General features: G+C 45.2%; 1 protein-coding gene across 2 annotated transcripts in view; it reads right to left on the reverse strand.

Moving 5' to 3' along the window:
* Positions 1 to 17,414, reverse strand: part of psme4b (proteasome activator subunit 4b) — a 33,306-nt gene extending 15,892 nt beyond the window's left edge. The window contains exons 1-23 of one of the 2 annotated variants that reach the window (XM_048267822.1): positions 16,921 to 17,414; positions 14,928 to 15,068; positions 14,698 to 14,814; positions 14,114 to 14,167; positions 12,058 to 12,102; positions 11,272 to 11,421; positions 10,801 to 10,864; positions 10,569 to 10,643; positions 10,357 to 10,479; positions 9,258 to 9,350; positions 7,909 to 8,174; positions 6,236 to 6,422; positions 5,024 to 5,113; positions 4,834 to 4,898; positions 3,131 to 3,281; positions 2,871 to 2,969; positions 2,207 to 2,276; positions 2,029 to 2,096; positions 1,408 to 1,623; positions 999 to 1,156; positions 749 to 844; positions 454 to 509; positions 266 to 322 (exon numbers count right to left, since the gene is read on the reverse strand). In XM_048267822.1, the coding sequence (XP_048123779.1) occupies positions 266 to 322; positions 454 to 509; positions 749 to 844; positions 999 to 1,156; positions 1,408 to 1,623; positions 2,029 to 2,096; positions 2,207 to 2,276; positions 2,871 to 2,969; positions 3,131 to 3,281; positions 4,834 to 4,898; positions 5,024 to 5,113; positions 6,236 to 6,422; positions 7,909 to 8,174; positions 9,258 to 9,350; positions 10,357 to 10,479; positions 10,569 to 10,643; positions 10,801 to 10,864; positions 11,272 to 11,421; positions 12,058 to 12,102; positions 14,114 to 14,167; positions 14,698 to 14,814; positions 14,928 to 15,068; positions 16,921 to 17,117 (2,638 nt within the window). In that variant the 5' untranslated portion in view covers positions 17,118 to 17,414. The remainder of the gene's footprint in view (positions 1 to 265; positions 323 to 453; positions 510 to 748; positions 845 to 998; positions 1,157 to 1,407; positions 1,624 to 2,028; positions 2,097 to 2,206; positions 2,277 to 2,870; positions 2,970 to 3,130; positions 3,282 to 4,833; positions 4,899 to 5,023; positions 5,114 to 6,235; positions 6,423 to 7,908; positions 8,175 to 9,257; positions 9,351 to 10,356; positions 10,480 to 10,568; positions 10,644 to 10,800; positions 10,865 to 11,271; positions 11,422 to 12,057; positions 12,103 to 14,113; positions 14,168 to 14,697; positions 14,815 to 14,927; positions 15,069 to 16,920) is intronic. The other variant, XM_048267823.1, reaches the window with a different exon arrangement.
* Between the last annotated feature and the right edge of the window lie 253 nt (positions 17,415 to 17,667).

A 17,667-nucleotide genomic window follows, 5' to 3' on the forward strand; every position in this document is an offset into this window, starting at 1 on the left:
AATTTGGTCTCTGCATTTAACCCAATCTGTAAATTAGTGAAACACCGCACACAGTGACGTGAAGCACACACTAATCCCGGCGCAGTGAGCTGTCTGTAACCACAGCGGCGCTCGGGGAGAGGTGAGGGGTTAGGTGCCTTGCTCAAGGGTACTTCAGCCGTGCCTACTGGTTGGGGTTCGAACTGGCAACCCTCCGGTTACAGGTTCCGAAGTGCTAACCAGTAGGCCACGGCTGCCTCTTGTAAAGTGAGGGCAGCATACTCACGTAACAAGAGTCTCATGACTTTACAAATGGCCTCTCTGTAGTTCTCCCTGGTGGTGTCTGTTCAGAAAGAAATTTGTGGACATTTGTGTGTGTTAAAAAGTATACCGGTACATAATTAAGGTGGGGAGAAATAAGGGGTGATCTGGGGCTTGATGTGACAGTGATTGGGGACGAGGGCCAGAGCTCACCATATTCCACCCCGATGTAAAGGCCCGTCTCCTCCAGACTGACCAGACTGGGCACCCTGCAGGGAAAGGAGGATGGTTATCTGTGATGGAGGGTGTGTGTGTGTGTGTGTGTGTGTTTGCATTCATATTAGTCATAGATCAAGATCTACAGGTCTGCGAGTATAGCTGTGTACAAGTACACTTCCTCTGTGTTTGTAATTGGTACAAATGCCTAAGCTTATGGGAAGGTTACCCCAACGGGTTAAATGTGTTTCGGTGTTTGTACTCACGTGTGTACTCAAATGTGTGTACTCACGTCTGAGGAACAGGGGGGCCGTCCAGTGAAGGCAGCATGCTCCCAGCTCCCAGCAGACAGTTCTGAACAATGGAGAGACTTTGGAGGACTTCATCACTGGAGGCAAAGAGTGGGGAAAATCAATGCCTTCTTTATTTTTACATACCTGGGCAGTGCCCGGAAATATGAGTGTGGGTCTGTGAAACCAGCAGTGTGGTCTCCGCAGAATTGTGTGTGTGTGTGTGTGTGTGTGTGTTTGCTTGAGACTGACCGGCTCATGTCCAGCTCTCCCTGTGCGTATTTCTGCAGGCGCTGCAGCTCTGGCTGGAGGAAGAGGTCCAGCACGTAGAAGACGAAGGCCGTCTCCTCAGCACTGGGCACGTGCCACTGGATCTGCAGGTCCCGCAGGTCACCTGCCCGCCCCCAGTCCTGCCAACACCACAGAGGCCAGGCACAGGGTTACACACAACAGAGTATTTTACAAAAGAGAAATATAAACATCAGGTCGCATTTTGGTGTCATGACGATAAACATTCAAAAACGTGTTGAATACACATTGTTCTGCGGTGTGACAAACTAAGAACACATATTGATTCTTGGTTCACAGGACCTTTGCTAAGGTGAACCACCCATAAATGGATATGTGAAGGAGAGGCAGAGGGCTGGAGGAGGAAGCCCACCTTGATGGGCAGGTACTCGCTGAGCGGGCGATGGAAGCCGCCGGGCACGCTGCAGTAGTCGGTGGGGTAGATGAGTGCCGTGGAGCGCAGCAGGTGGTGCAGCAGGTTGCAGGCCAGGCTGTAGCCCTGTTTGCTGCGCAGGTGCAGCGCCATCTGCAGGATCCGCACCAGCTGCGGCCCATACGCCAACAGCTTCTCGCCGTCCACACGCGTCACCTGAGGGACAAGGACAAGACACACGCGTCACCTGAGGGACAAGGACAAGACACACGCGTCACCTGAGGGACAAGGACAAGGACAACACACACGCGTCACCTGAAGGACAAGGACAACACACACGCGTCACCTGAGGGACAAAGACAAGGACAAAACCAGCACACGCGTCACCTGAGGGACAAGGACAAGACCAGCTGAGGCCACTTTCATCACTAATTAAGAGAGTAGCAGCATTCCTTCCACACGAGGATGTGGCTTTGTTTATACATGGACATTGATTGGGGAGTATGTAGCACAGAAGCCAGTGTCCATCATGTGGAATGAAAACATCCAGGCTTGTGGAAGTGTGGTAGTAGGGGAGATGAGGCGTGCTGCTGACCTCTGGGACTGGGGGGGGTAACTCACCTCAGAGAGCAGTTGCAGATTCCACAGCAGCTCTTTGTCCAGCTCCTCCTCCTTCAGCACGTCCTCATCTGTGAAACAGAGGCACAGGCCGTCACACACACACACACACAGCACCACACACAGATACACACACACACTCAATTGGCGCACAATGGCATGGTGCTATTGGGGTACGTACTGGCAGTGAGGTGGGTGATTGCATTGCAGCAGTGTGGCACGAAGAGCTTGAGCGCCTCAGCAGGGTGACACTGAGAGAGAGAGAGAGAGGGAGAGAGAGAGAGAGGATGAGGACCAAAGAGAGAGAGAGAGAGAGAGGGAGTATAGCACATCAGGGTGAAGGAGGAGATGTGTTGAGCAGTACTGTGGGTGTACTGTGGGTGTGTGAGCAGTACTGTGGGTGTGTGTGTGTGTGTGTGTGTGAGCAGTACTGTGGGTGTACTGTGGGTGTGTGAGCAGTACTGTGGGTGTACTGTGGGTGTGTGTGTGCAGTACTGTGGGCGTGGGTGTGTGTGTGTGGGTGTGTTGAGCAGTACTGTGGGTGTGTGTGTGGGTGTGTGAGCAGTACTGTGGGTGTACTGTGGGTGTATGTGTGTGTGGGTATGTGTGTGTGTGGGTGTGTTGAGCAGTACTGTGGGTGTGTGTGTGTGGGTGTGTTGAGCAGTACTGTGGGTGTGTGTGTGTGGGTGGGTGTGTTGAGCAGTACTGTGGGTGTACTGTGGGTGTGTTGAGCAGTACTGTGGGTGTGTGTGTGTGTGTATGTATGTGTGTATGTATGTGTGTATGTATGTGTGTATGTATGTGTGTGTGGGTGTGTGTGTGTGTATGGGTGTGGGTGCTGGTACCTTGGAGGCGGCTCTGCACATGTCTGCCACCATCCTACCAGACACACGTGTCTCAAAGATGTTAGCGGTGGCAAAGTTAAACACCTTCTCCAGAGCCACCTATTACACACACACACACACACAGTTAGTCTAGGTAGTAGAACAGTGGAGATGGTTCACTGAACATCAACATGTATTCTATAGTATGCATATCTGAGCATCCATCATGTGTGACAGTACACTATGGGAGAGTAATGTATGTGTTAGGGTGGGGATGAGACCTTGAAGATGTCGACGGAGCACTGTGTGAGGATGGTGCTGAAGGTGGAGGAGAGGCCCAGCTCCACCAGACTCTCCAGGTGGGTCATCTTCTCCGTCTCGGTCTCCTCTCTCGTCTGCTCCAGTGTGCTGCTCTCAATTAGAGCAAAGCATCTGCACACACACACACACACACACACAGACACACACAGACACACAGTCCATCATTTAGTAATCAATTCAGGCTGCTTAGTTGAACACCACTTACAACCCATTTGTACATTGAACAATTGGGAAGCCAATAATTTAGTGCATGATCAATACAGTATATTCTATAATTCTAAAAGTAACAGAAAACATCTTCCTACAAAAGTAGCAAGTTCTTAAGTGGTACAAACCCACCCATGCTTTAAACCAATTGAGAGGATTTACACTTGGAAGAAAAATTTAATTTTTTTTTTAATTGAATGAAATTTCATTCATTTTTTACATCTGTTGTACATCTGCATCTACATCTGCTGTCCTATTTTTTTTTAAACAATTTTATTGGAATTACTTGATCAAATTGGGTAATCAAGCACGAATCAATTTTGTAAAAACTGAAAGAGAAATGCTGGACTAATTCTAGACATTTCATTCATGTATACTTATACGCGTAAAATAGAACTCCAAAGGTTCCTGATAAATGAGCCGAAGGAGGTTGAGCATGGCAAAACTAGATTGGACAACAAAGCTTACGAAGAGGAAAACACTATGCACATCCCTGTAGATGTCCTTAATGTTATTGTTGATTTGGACAAGTTCTTGGACAAGGAGTTGGAAAAATCAGAGAGAAATGAACAAGATGATGTGAAAGTGGTGCTCAACAGTCTCCTGTATAAAGTGGACTCGACTATGGGTGAGTAGAATACATCTGCTCACACTGGCTGTAAAAAGTAGCCTTGCATCACCAGAACTGACTTGAGCAATAAGTAGGCCATGCAAAAAGTGAGCTCACATTTAAAAACATCCAAATGGTTCAGCAGTTCATTTGAATGAAATGCTGCCGCAATTTGTTTAGCTTCAGAAGGGCGAACGAAAAGGAAGAGAAAGAGGGCGTGTTGAGGCCAGAGGCTGGAGACAGGAAGGAGGAGGCTGAGCAGGAGGCCAGAGGCTGGAGACAGGAAGGAGGAGGCTGAGCAGGAGGCCTGTTTCTGGAGTGCCACACAGAACCATAAAGGCTCCGTCCCCAAGAGGAGATTTTGGGTGGGAGGAAACAGCAACCCATACCCATACTCTTCACTGTTTTTCTTCGATTCCTCAAATATCGTAGGACCAGTAAGGACCAGATGGGAATGTACAATCCGTCTTTGCTTTTTATTTGTTTTAGAAAATGTACATAGATCCAAATTCAGTATGCTCTCGAGGTCCGCCTCTGGTTACGAAGCTCAATAATAACAAACTAAATATGCATCTTTTGCAACAAAGTATGAACATATAATATAGAGGGAATGCACCGACGGCACTCTGTAAAAAAAGGATCTCACTCCACCATTCACACGCTCCAGGGAGGTTTCCAGAGAAGTTAAATGTTTGCTCGTTTTTGCGTAGTAAAAAGTTATTTTTGAAAATGTGTGGTTTCTGTACAAAATGGGTAAGCTTACATGTTGGCAGGTCTGCCAATGAAGCACAAATTATTTGAAGATATAGACACATGCACAGACACCCCCCTACACCACACACATACCGGTCCATGAACTGCAGAACAAAGTCTTCGAACTCAGCAGAGGCGGAGCACAGCTCTCTCTCCATCTGCCAGAGAGAGTCAAAGGTTAAAGATGGCTATATGGAAGACTACAGGCAGACATCTCCATTCATCCATAATCCAGTCATGTAGAGGAATGTCACTGGGTAGTGTCCAGGTGTAGCAGACTCACCTCCGTCAGGTCATTTCTCTCGTGCAGGGCAGCAGAGCAGTCCACCAAAGGCACCAGGGTGGTGAAGGTAGCGATGAACTGGAATGTGATCTGCACAATTGAGAGGAGAAGGAGAGTTAGTGGTACATATTTAACTGTGACCAATTTGCATTCATACACATGATTGACAGGTCGTACAGGTAACCAATAATAGAGTACCGAAGCCATGACGTAGCGTTGTAAAGGGAGCAATTTCACTGGATCTAAACAAATTAATCTAACCATAGTAGTCACCACAGCGGTGCCTTTCTTCATCTATTTAAATAATTTTACATTTCCAAGACGTTAGTATATTTTTTTTACACTGTAGGAATCACATACTACGACATATTTATACCAACACGATAACATTTGTGAACAGAGTTTTATTTTAGCATGGGTTTCCTACATAAAAGAGGCCTACACGTAACTTCACAGCATGCGGTTAAAATCCTTAAATTCACAGACGTGTAGGCCTATTGGCTTTATTTTTAAGGCAAACAACGCCACTCTTAACAGCCGCCAGGCTTTGATAAGACGTGAAATATCCACTGGAATTTTGTTTTCTATTACCAGGGAATCCGTGTTATGTGGCCAAGCTGATGCCTAGCAGGTAAAACACGTTTAAATGGCTATAGCCTACATTTATAACAATGTATTAGCTAGAAATGATGCCACATGTCTACATTCAATGCTATTTAAGCCACTTCGAAAGTTTGTTTAGATCGAGTGACACTGCCATCATGGAAACAGAACGTCACACTTTGGTACTCTATTACAGAAATTATGTGAACTGACTCCTTCATAAACAGGCCTCTTTCCTTTATTCAGACTTAACAAGCCCACACTGTGCTTGTTTAAAAGGCTGTAAATTGGGAGGAGATGACAGAACAAGAGCTCAGGATTTGCTCCAACCAGACTGCAAAGTCAGTCAAAGAGACCGATATAAAAAGAAAGAGGGAAGTTAAAAAGTCCCTTCAACTGGACTAAAAGTCACTTCTGCACAAGAGCCTAGTAATGCCCAAGCTGGAAGTGGCCAGCTAGCTAGTTCAATTATTTTTAGTACCACACAATAAATTACTAATAGCTCATATTTCCTCCAAAGGACAGTTACAGTGTCAGATAATAAATTAACACCAAATGTTTTTTAGTTAAGTTGGTCGAAGGCGAGTGGCTAAATGCAGTGTCACCCACCATGCACTTGCTGAAGTCGTTGGGGTCTACCCCGGGCAGGGCACGCATGAGCAGGGGCAGTACATGTGCGGGGCCCTCTGGGTAGTGCCGTCCAGCACAGAAGAGGCTGCGTGCCATGCCGATCATGCAGCTGAGGGTGGCGGTCAGCTGGTGAGGCTCCGTCAGAGTTTCCATGGCCGGGTATGTCCTACAACGGGCAACACACACCCATTAACATACCCACTGGCACTGCACCACAGCAAAACACTCAGAGAAACACTGTGATTGGGATTAGGAACATGATCACAAGATGCCAATCAATTTATAGGGTCATTTAGATACAGTTGTTAACTATTATATGAAGTGGCTTATCCAACACAGCCTGGGAGTGTTAGACTGCTGATATGTGTGGCATGTCAGGCTTCCCATGGTGGAGCCAGCACTGGGGCTTTCCAAAGCACTAAACTCATGACACTGATGTTGCTGTTGTAACACCCAGCTCTGTTTACATCAGAGTTTCTGGAAGACCCCTGTAGAGATCATATACATAATTCATAATTCTCCCATCTGGCTCAAGATAATTAGTGCATGACCAGATTTATATAAAAAAAATCCCCTTCCCCTTTTCACTGGAAAACTCAACAGCTTGTGTAACATCAAAGTTCCACACACACACACACACACACACACACACGTGTTAATTTTGTCACCTTTTTTTTTTATTTAGTCCTAGTCTTGTATCAAGTGTCCTTATTAGTCTTAGTCATATTTAGTTATTCACATTCCATTTTTGGGACTTTTAGTTTAGTTTAGTTTTTGAGACTTTTAGTTGACTAAAAATCTCATCATTTTAGTCTAGTTTTAGTTAAAAGAGAACAAGGTATTTTAGTCAAGTTTTAGTCTTAGTATTTTTTAAAAACAAACTTATTTCTGAGTACTTCTGATTAAGTCTACCATTTCAGTAAAATAGTGTTTCACACATCTCAAATATTGGTTAAATGTCATAGTTACCTGACAAAACACAATATTAAATACAGTTGAAATACAGTGGAATCATGATGTCAATGCAACTTTGCTAAAAGGTTTGCTGATTTAAGACACATTCACAAGTGATGATTCCTCGGGAACAGCTTATTGTGTACAGTGGCATGCATTATAACCTTGTATTTGGTAAGGTCTGCTATTTATTGTACAGTTTGCCATGTGTTGAGTAAAGAGTTTGTGAGATATTTCAGCGAGAATAATGGGTTTGCAGAGCCATGTGGAGAATGTAAATATGATTAAATTCCATGTAAGTTCAACGTTCATTTTGTGATAAGTGATTTTTGTATGACGAGTACTCAACAAAACAACACAGAAGGAGCGGAGTGAATTTGACCGTCAGACTCATTTAAGGCAGGAGACGTGAGTTGTCTGCAGCCACCAGAACTAAAATGACTAAAACAGCAGAAAACACTGGTCTTGAATGACAAACTAGATACATTTCCAATGTCCACAGGGTAACATTTTAGTCCTGTCTCATCTTGTTAACGAAAACAAAGATATATTTCATCACATTTACGTTAACAAATATCTATTTTTAGCTCGTCAACGTCTCATCTTAGTCATGGAATAAAAGGTCGTTGACGAACATATTTCGTCTCATCTCGTCTGACAAAATGAAGACTAACACACACACACACACACACACTCACTTCTCCAGCACAGGTGGGATGACGAGCTCAGGCCTCATGAGGGCGAGGTTCTGCAGGGCCTGCGCGGCGTCCATGCTGCCCGTCTTGCTGAACATGGCCAGCAGCACGGGCTGCTTCATGCTCTGCACAAAGTCGTTGATATCCTGTTCGGTGAGTCGGTGCGTGGGCGGCACGTCGGCGATCCAGCACGGCTTCTTGTAGCGTTCGCGGTGAAGCCGCCGCACCACGCTGGCGGGCAGACGCTGCAGCAGCTTCATTAGCTTCATCTGGAAGAACGAACGCCCAGCGAGTGGACAGAGGAGGGTGGGTAAGACATACGTGACTTTTGAGAGCCAAGACACTCATTTGTCCTTCATGTTCAAACCCAAAACGCTCTTTATTTCAGTGTTTTTCAACCTTTTTTGTGCCACGGCACACTTTTAACACTTAAAATGTCCCACGGCACACTAACATCCTGTGTGAAGAAAAAATAAACATACTATAGCCTACAATTTCAAATAATACACAGATATTTATTATGTTATGTTGTTATTATGGCTTCTATGCCAGACCTGCTCAATAAAACAAGCGCCCTCTGTTTCATTTGTAGGTGACTATATCTAATTTAATTGTTGTTACGAACTGGATATGTGATGATTCTGTGAATACTGGATATGGGGCCCCCGTTGTACAATGCCTGCATACCACAAATAGTGCAATCATACAATCAATGAGATTGTGGCATGTGGTTATAAATTATTTGATGCAACAGTTGCTTTTCTGTACCAGTGAGTGACATTTGGGTCATTTTCTGCGGCACACCTGATGATCTCTCACGGCACACTAGTTGAAAAACACTGCTTTTTTTCTCTCACACACACACTTAATTTTTATAGAATTACATGCTCACCCATGTATAAATAGATCACTATCCACAAGGACTCATGTTAGGGAAAGGAAAAGACATTCTTAATCCTCGCAGATGTAAACAATGCCAGAAAACTATCACTTTTGAAAAGGTTCACAAAATAGGCCATTTCTGAGAAGTTCTAGGAGCATGGATGCTAGTGAGTGAGAGAGTGCCTGGGGGTTGGGGAGGTATGTGCTTTATGCAAGTGTTCGCTGTCACTGGGGCATCTGTTCTGTAAACACACACAGCTACTGTGGCCATTTGTAGAGAGTAAACAGGCAGCGGTGCGGGCAGCCTGCAGGAGGAGAGAGGGACGTTCACTTCAAAAGCAGCCAGTTATGGCCTGATGGCTTTTACAGTGTCCCCCTCTCCTCTTTAGCACAGGAGACCAGATGGCTGTTTTACTGTAAAAGGGGGTGGAGGTGTGTGTGGGGGGTGGAGGGGTGGGTGGAGCACCTACCAGCCAGCGGCCATTGTTGGAGGGGTGGTAGAAAGAGGCGATGCTGTTGAACAGCCCGTTGAGCTGCTTCTGAGCTGGGTTCCCAGGACCACCCTGTACACATGAAGAAGAGACTGTAGCACGATACATGCGCTCTGGAGAAGCCTGTCAGCTTGACATGCACAAATAGAGCACTCTATGGGCTCTGCACACACCAGCACAGCACTGCGCTGCACAAATAGAGCACTCTATGGGCTCTGCAAACACCAGCACAGCACTGCGCTGCACAAATAGAGCACTCTATGGGCTCTGCACACACCAGCACAGCACTGTGCTGCTTCTGTTAGCTCATTCTGCATTCCACAGATTCAACGCACGCCAGGCAGTTATTCCTAATACCCTGCCAAACACGTTCCATGGCAATTGCTGAGAAGGAAAAAAAGCCTCTGGTAGCATATAATATTGAGTCCACTAATTATCTAACCGAAACATCAAGAATATCTCATTTCAAATTAGAATCCATGTTATGCCAAATGTCAGGTAATACCAAAAAAATACCAATACCAGCAATGTTATAAACTAAAGAGAACAAATATCTAACAAACTCACAGAAACTTCAAAAGCTTAATGAGTAAAAAGTACTGCAGATAGGGTTAACAAAAGGGAAAGTTGGTTGCTACCTTTGCAATATATTCTGTATGAGTAAGCAAACAGACACTTGCAAAAACTGCAAAAACTATACATTTCTACAGCCCCAGGGGGTATTACAGGTACATGGTTTAGTGACAAACCTGGGTAAGTTAACTCAGAGTAAGTGGTAAACCTTCTAATAGAAGAGCTTCATTCTCACACAAAAATGGCATAGGGCTCTTGTTGTTACCACATACCCAGGTCTGTCACTAAACCACATACTTGGAATACCCCCCCAGATCTGCTTGATGACTTTAGTGGATGTTCTAACAGCCTACTTTGATGCTACATGTTCTAGCAAGAGCAATGTTACATAATACTGATTTTGGTGACATCATCTCCATAACTAAAGCATCTCTGCTGTCCATCACAGACCATACACAAGAGAAGCCCAGCCATGTGGCTCAAAATGAGGGAAGGTGGTGCTCACCAGCAGGGAGGAGATCCACAGCACTACATGGCCCACGTCATAGGAGTTGGCGAGGTAGCGTGGCACCACCATCTGACTGGTTCCCACGGGCAGATTGAAGCTTCGCAGGATCCGCGTGAAAATCTGCAGAGAGCAGTCAGCTCAGGTCAGAAAACACCGCTACGCTAATAACACCAAACCAACTCAATTCAGAACACAGACAGAACACTTACCTTAGGAATATATGGCTCCCAGTTGACATAGCCAATGTTATCATTAGCCAGACGGGCAAACAGATTGACCAGGTTCTGAAAGAGCAGAGGACAGTCTGAGGTTAAGGGCAATACGCTAAATGCTGAAGCCATCTTTGGAGTAAAACAAATACAGAATGCAAAGGGTCCAGATTTGAGATGGAGGAGCTCTGAATCAAAGGAGGGAAATGGACATGTCTAGGATGATACTCACCCCCTCCCAGCATGGCAGGTTCTGCACCGACACCCACAGACTCATCAGCTCATCAAACCACAACCTGGGGCACCAAAAACACATGCAAATGCCTTAGAAAAGTGAGCGTGGGTTTTTCTATTTATACTTTTAAAACAGAATACCGGTATATGAAATTTTCTGTGTACAAAACATTCAAAGTCTGTTTATTATGATAGAGGTAGTGTCTGATGTGCAGTGTTTGCACTCAGCCTGACCAGGCTTGAACAGGGCAGTTTAACCCTTAAAGGTGTAGGTTTTTGAACGTTCTAAGTTCCGCAACAATTGAAGGTTCTAAAATTCTATGTTGAATTCAATGAACCCAGATATTCTTTAGAACGTTCATTTCTCAACATTCCCGTCACACCAGTGTGACGGTACTCCTTTAAGGGTTAAGATCAAGGTGGGCGTGGGAGTCCTACTGCAGTGGGGACCAAGCAGCGGGCCGCTCACCTGAAGCCCTGGTCATGCTGCTCAGGGGCCATGATTGTGGGCAGGAAGAGCTCAAAGTAGCTGATGGCCTTCTGCTGAGAGACATCAAACGGACACAGCAATGGTCGCCATTCGTCCAGCATCTCCTGGGTGGAGGCCACAGGGAAGTACCTGCCAAAAGCAGCCAAAGAGAACCAGGCAGCCATTAGAGAGCAAAATAACATCATCATAAATCATCATGAAAATAATAACATCATAAACCAAACACACAGCCTGAATCACCCAAAGCCATCTCCATGCTATCAGTATGCTTGGACACAGAATATTAACCAGGGTCAGATGAAAAACTGTATTTGGTGTCAAGACCAGGCGTGTAAAATCTGTAATGTGTCAAGGTCATCACATACAGACATTTGGACAAATAACAAACTAACAGTTAGCTGTGAAATGCTTTTTCCATTTTCACTTGTGTCTGTCAAATGTTACCAAATCTCAATGGACTTTTGCTTTCAGCGATGATAAGCAAGAACCACCTGGAGGTGTTTTCTTTTTCCACAAGACGACCTACTTGCCTACACATCGCATCACACCACTCGTCAGCCTTTACTTTTCCACAACAAAAGACGGTCTTATAGTCAGGGCGGCCTAATCCTCTCACGGCCGAAGTCACCACGGCACTGTGGCCAACAATGGCCTGATTACGCTGCCAATCTGATTAGTCAGTGTGGGAACCACTTATTAGGGGGTCAAATATTTACAGTGCCTTAATACATGTGTGTCCGAGAGAATGAGCAAGAAAATACTTACAGCCGACAGCTCTTCACCAGGGTCTTCAGGACATTCTCCACCGAACTGGAAGAGAGAGAGACACAGAGAGAGAGGAGGGAGAGAGAGAGAAAAGGGTGAGGTAACAATGGCACTGTGTGTCTTTTCAGTGCATGTGCGTTGATGTGTGAGGTGAGAGAGATGCTGAGGTGGTGTCAGTGGAATGAGGGAGGCGAAAGATGCGATTAGCCCACGTGCAAAGACCCACCCACATGAAGCAGCCCTTTTACCTGCAACCAGCGGCAGGGTGGCATAGGGAGGGACGCAGCATGCCAACTCACCTACCCTGCACTCACCTCAGCTGACCTCTCACATAAGTCCATTCGCCCCATAACACCAACCCTTTATTGATGTCCCGCATCATCAACACTGACCCTGGTTTCAATAACAGCTTTGCTTTGCGTCCACAGCCCCTGGGATAACAATATGGCTTTGCTTCACAGGGAGCAGATTTGTGGCCAATGAAAGAGGGCAGCACACTCAGAGCGAGACCAAATAGTTTCAATGGCTTTGGGGGGGGGCGTCCGACAGCACACCCCCGACCATACCCCCCCCGCGCGCCCGAGGGCTTAGTGCTAGGCAGGGCAAGGTATTTGTGAATGAGCACTGTGGGAACTTCTGCCAGCAGACAGGGATCTGAGCTCCTGATTTGAATGAGTCAGCAAGCATGACATTTCATAAAGTAAATATCCCACCCCTTCCCCTCCTTATGCCATACCCTTTATCTCTCCCACATAGAGCAGATGGAGTTTTTACCCAACACCAACCTCACACTCACACACACACACACTCACACACATCTCACACACACACACACACACACACACACACACACACACACACACACACACACACACACACACACTCTCTCACACACACACACTCTCACACACACACACACTCACACACACACACTCTCACACACACACACTCTCACACACACACACTCTCACACACACACACTCTCACACACACACTCACACACACACACACACACACACACACACACACACACACACACACACACACACACTCTCACACACACACACTCTCACACACACACACACACACACACACACACACTCTCACACATCCTTAGACTATGTCTATGCTGCTCATACCAACACATGCTGCATCATGTAAACATAAGTGCCGGCTTGTCTGGAAAGGAAGGGGGGCGGGGAGGTCATTTTTAAATAGTCTGCCCGACACCAGACACCAGAGGAGAACATGGGCACTGACGCGTGACCTTTAGTTTGGAGAGGCAGAGGCTGACCCAGGCTGCCAACGTGACTGCGGGAGGACACCGCACAGGCTGCGACTGGACACACACCACAGCTCAGCGCTACATGCAGGACCAAGCCGCCTGGGTGCCCTGCCGTCTCCCTGACTGCCTGGCATCACACAGTGACCCCGCCATGAGAGCGCTGACCCTTTCCCAAAGCAGAGCGGAGAGAGAGACCAAGGGGAGAGGAGAGTGAGAGAGAGAAAGACAGACATTAGCAGAGTGATCATATCAGAGGCGTCAAAATCCCATTCCTGGCGGAGGTGTGTTGTATGTCAGGCAGTCAGCCCATTAACCAAGAGTTTGACACCTGCCCCTGATGCTTATTTCAGTTGTCTACCATTTCAATTCAAAATCAATGTTGCTTTGTCTACCTTTCTTTCTCCATTATACTCCAGGTACAAGGCAAGATTTGATTACTCAGTGCAGAAAAGATCTTTGATTAAGAAGAGAGTGTGAGGGAGTATACAACTGACCCACCAGGAATTGTGTTTGACAGACAGGGACAAGATGGAACTAACAGCAATTAAAAAGCACCATCTCTCCTGTGAGGGTGAGACTTGTTATTTGGCTAAGCTCTGTTGTACAAGACAGCCATGAAAAGGACTGACAAAAAAAAAAAAAAATCTGAAGTGATTCTGAAGTGATTTTTTTTTTATTTAATTTTTGACACATGCAATTAACACCAGAAATTGCCTATGAAGAGGTACAGCACAACATGTATTAAGAGAAGAAACCACTTGCTGCGCTTACCGCTTGCGAATAAAATTTAGCACTTTTTGTTTACCGGCTCCCCCACTGCGAGAACTGAATGTGGGAGAAGGAGAGACGCATAAGCCAACACTGTAACAGTCCACACACTGCCAATTTAACGCAAAACATTAGTCTAAAACTCAGAGGATTTCACATATGTGAGGATAAGACACCTCTGTTCACAAAGAGAACATACAGATCAGAAGGAAAAGGCATACGGTGAACTGGAAGACGAAGGCCTGCTGTTTGTTTCCACTAAGCATGCAATGTGGTGCTGACTTTATTCCATGACTCCCTCTTGGACTGCACCCGCTGTCCTACTTAAACTCTGCCTGGGTGGGACTTGTCATAAGGTGCCATGGCAATTAGGTTTAAACAGGCATTTATTGTTCCACTGACAAAAATGGGGTGGGGTGGGGGGATGTGGGGGGGGGGTGCTGAAGGCAGGCCTGTGATGTGTGTGTGTGTGTGACAGGGTGTGTGGGACAGGGTGTGTGGGACGGGGGGTTATCTAGGGTGACTGGTGGGAGGACAAGAGTGTCCAGGGTGGAGGAAGGTGAAGTGATTATAACAGGAAGACTTACCTGGGAAACCAGTTGAGACCAAGATGCTCTGTTTTGGAGTACAGAATCTTCTCATAAAGGTTATAGAGTGGTTGCCAAGGCAACTCCAGGTCATCTCTAGAAAGCAGCTCTTTCTTCCTGTACACAGAAACATCTCTCAGATCAGTGTTTAAACTGTGTGGGTATGTGTGTCTTCCAGTGTGAATGTGTGTGCGGGTGAGTCCAGCAGGAGATATGGCTTGTCCGCTTACTTCAGGAGGTTGATGAGAGGCCTGGCGAAGCTTAGCATCATGCTAACCTCCAGGTGTGGCAAGGTGACCAGCTCGTAAAGTAGTTGGATGAACAGCACATGGTCCTCTTTGCTGAACTTCCGACCATAGAGGCGCATGTAACTGAAGGGGTAAGAGAAGCACAGTCAAAACACAACAGAATAGGTAACCAGTCAAAGGTTGTGCAGCTGACATATGAATCAAAGAAATTACTTCCATAAGTTGTAAATGTGACTAAGCTTGTTTAAACTGAAACATGGCAAATGTGTTACAGGACGTCGTGGTTTGGTCAGTTGTCTAAAGCTTAAGGCAATAATGGAGGTACACAAAAATATAATATGTTGCTGGTACCAGACCAGTCGATTAAATAAATGAGATGTGCGACAGAGAGAGGGGGAGCAGTCAATGATCTATTCTAAGAGGAACTGCAGTTATGAAGCAGGCAGAATGAGTCAGTGATGAAGAATGGTGCATTTCTTTTTTTATAAAGGAAATGTACACACGGTAAGGGCACCGGGATATGCAAATGCGCAATTATTTGGAAATTGTTTGAGTGCACGTAACAGAAAAAGGGACACTTAAATGACGCACAACCTCTTTAGCACAAGTTGCAGACATATATGCATTCGATAGGCTTCATCACTAAAAAGAATGAGCTGAGACTTTCCATGCAACAAGTAGGCTTAGGCCACGCGTTTTCCTGGTTCAAACAAAATGGGAGTAGAATTAGCTTATCTAAGTTCACCCATGGCTATCAGTAGCCTTGCTCTGGACACGCAAAGTGTCAGAAAAAGAACAGGCAAGCGGGTTATCGCTCTTATTAGAGACACCTTACACCTTAATAGAGATGCATTGTACCAAATGTTACACATCTGTTCAGATTCTTGCACAATAGTCACTGACTGGTTAGTAAGCTGTTCAGGATAAAATGGGCCAACATACAACACGGCTATAGATAGGTCAACCTGACAGCAATCCAATGCTGACTTAACAACGACTTGGTGTGACGTGATGTCCCAATTATGTAGTATCATCACCATTCATTCACAATTCCCATAACGTTAGCCAGTTAACTGACTCAGCATGTTTCGTTTAGACGCATGACCTAGCGTTAAACTAACACTGACTAACGTCACATAACCTTAATGTACAAGAACGATAGTCATTCAACTGTCATACATCGCTTGATGCAAAAGAGCTGTTGAGATGATAATCTCAAGTTAGCTAACTTTATCAAGCAAGTATGGTATTGTATGTACCAACACTCTTGTTTATTAATTCATACCACAGTCGTTCCTAGTAGGCACCGTTATTGCTATCTAGCTAACATAAATATGATAGCATGTCCACATTAACAATGTGATAGCCAGTCAACAAAGCAATTACCACTATGATCATTTGCTAGCTAGTCCTTAAAACAAGATCCATTTAAGCAGGACAGTTTATCAAGCGGTCGGGGCCTGGTAAGATAAGTAAAATACTAACGTAAATCTGCTATTTTACAAGTTGCCTTCAGTTACAACTTTAGACAGCTAGCTCTCTAGCACTATGCTAGCTGGATAGCTAGTTCATCTATCCAGTAGGGCATGTAGCATGTTTGCTAGTTCGTTGGATGTGGCCTTTGTGAATTCATCAAACCCCACGGTAAACAATTAAAAAGTAAGTTCCTTGAACATCAGTCAGCTATCTAAGTAGTTAGTTAATCAATGCAAATTATTGGGAAATGTGTAGTCTTTACGTTACTAGGTTAGTCTGTCAATGAATGAAATATCAACCAACACACGTTAAGCTAACTTCACTGCACTCAAATAACGTTAACGTTCAGCTAAAGCAGCTAATGTTAATTGCATCGGGCCGAGAGTCTATATTAACTTCGTTTGATCGCAACCACACTAACGTTACATGCAAGAATAAAAGGTTGTCAAAGAAAAATTAGGGAAGAAGGCTATCGCCAACTCATCGCCACGATACTTACTTTGCGAGTTTTCTTGTCCAAAACAGTGCTCCAGGCCATAACTCCCTGAGCTGGACCGCTCGCCCCAAGTTAGCTTTAATTTTCGCCAAGATTTCATTGGATTCATTATCCAATTTATCAGCATAAGGCAGCAGTTTATTGTAGACAATATCCTTTTGAGGAACAAAGCCCAATGCCTCAATCTGTTCCTTTTTCATGTTATTATTGAGAAAACTAACGTTACAGTCGTTCTTCTCGTGTGTCAGCGTTAACGTTAGGCTATACTTTCCTCGAAGTTATCCACGCAAGTCTTATTTCAGTTTCCAGTAGCCACTTGGTCAACAGCTCCACAACGGCAAAGTCTGACGTAGTTCCAGGTAGATTGGCTATTTCCTTCGTGGTTCCTGATTGTCTCTTTAGAATAAAACCCGGTCTCAAACACATGCCAATTCATTCGCAAACACAGCTCCAGTTGTGACCCTCACACGTAGTCATAAGGATACATACTGTCTACTGGCTCGACAACTTCTGGGCGAGACAGTAATGCGCCCCCAGTGGAGCTTTCCTCACACAATCTCTGGTCAGACCATTCTTATCTTCACAATCATACACAATCGAACTAGTGCAAATTTCGTCAGAGCAGACTAGGTTTACATTGTTTTTGTTAAGCAAGGCATGGATACAGTAGACTATTTGTTTGTTTTTTAACTACTCTTTAAAACCATTTAGTTGTGATGCATTACAGAATAACTCCAATAATCACAATTA

This window comes from Alosa alosa, chromosome 17, assembly GCF_017589495.1.
Source record: "Alosa alosa isolate M-15738 ecotype Scorff River chromosome 17, AALO_Geno_1.1, whole genome shotgun sequence".
In the NCBI taxonomy this organism is placed as follows: Eukaryota; Metazoa; Chordata; class Actinopteri; order Clupeiformes; family Clupeidae; genus Alosa; species Alosa alosa.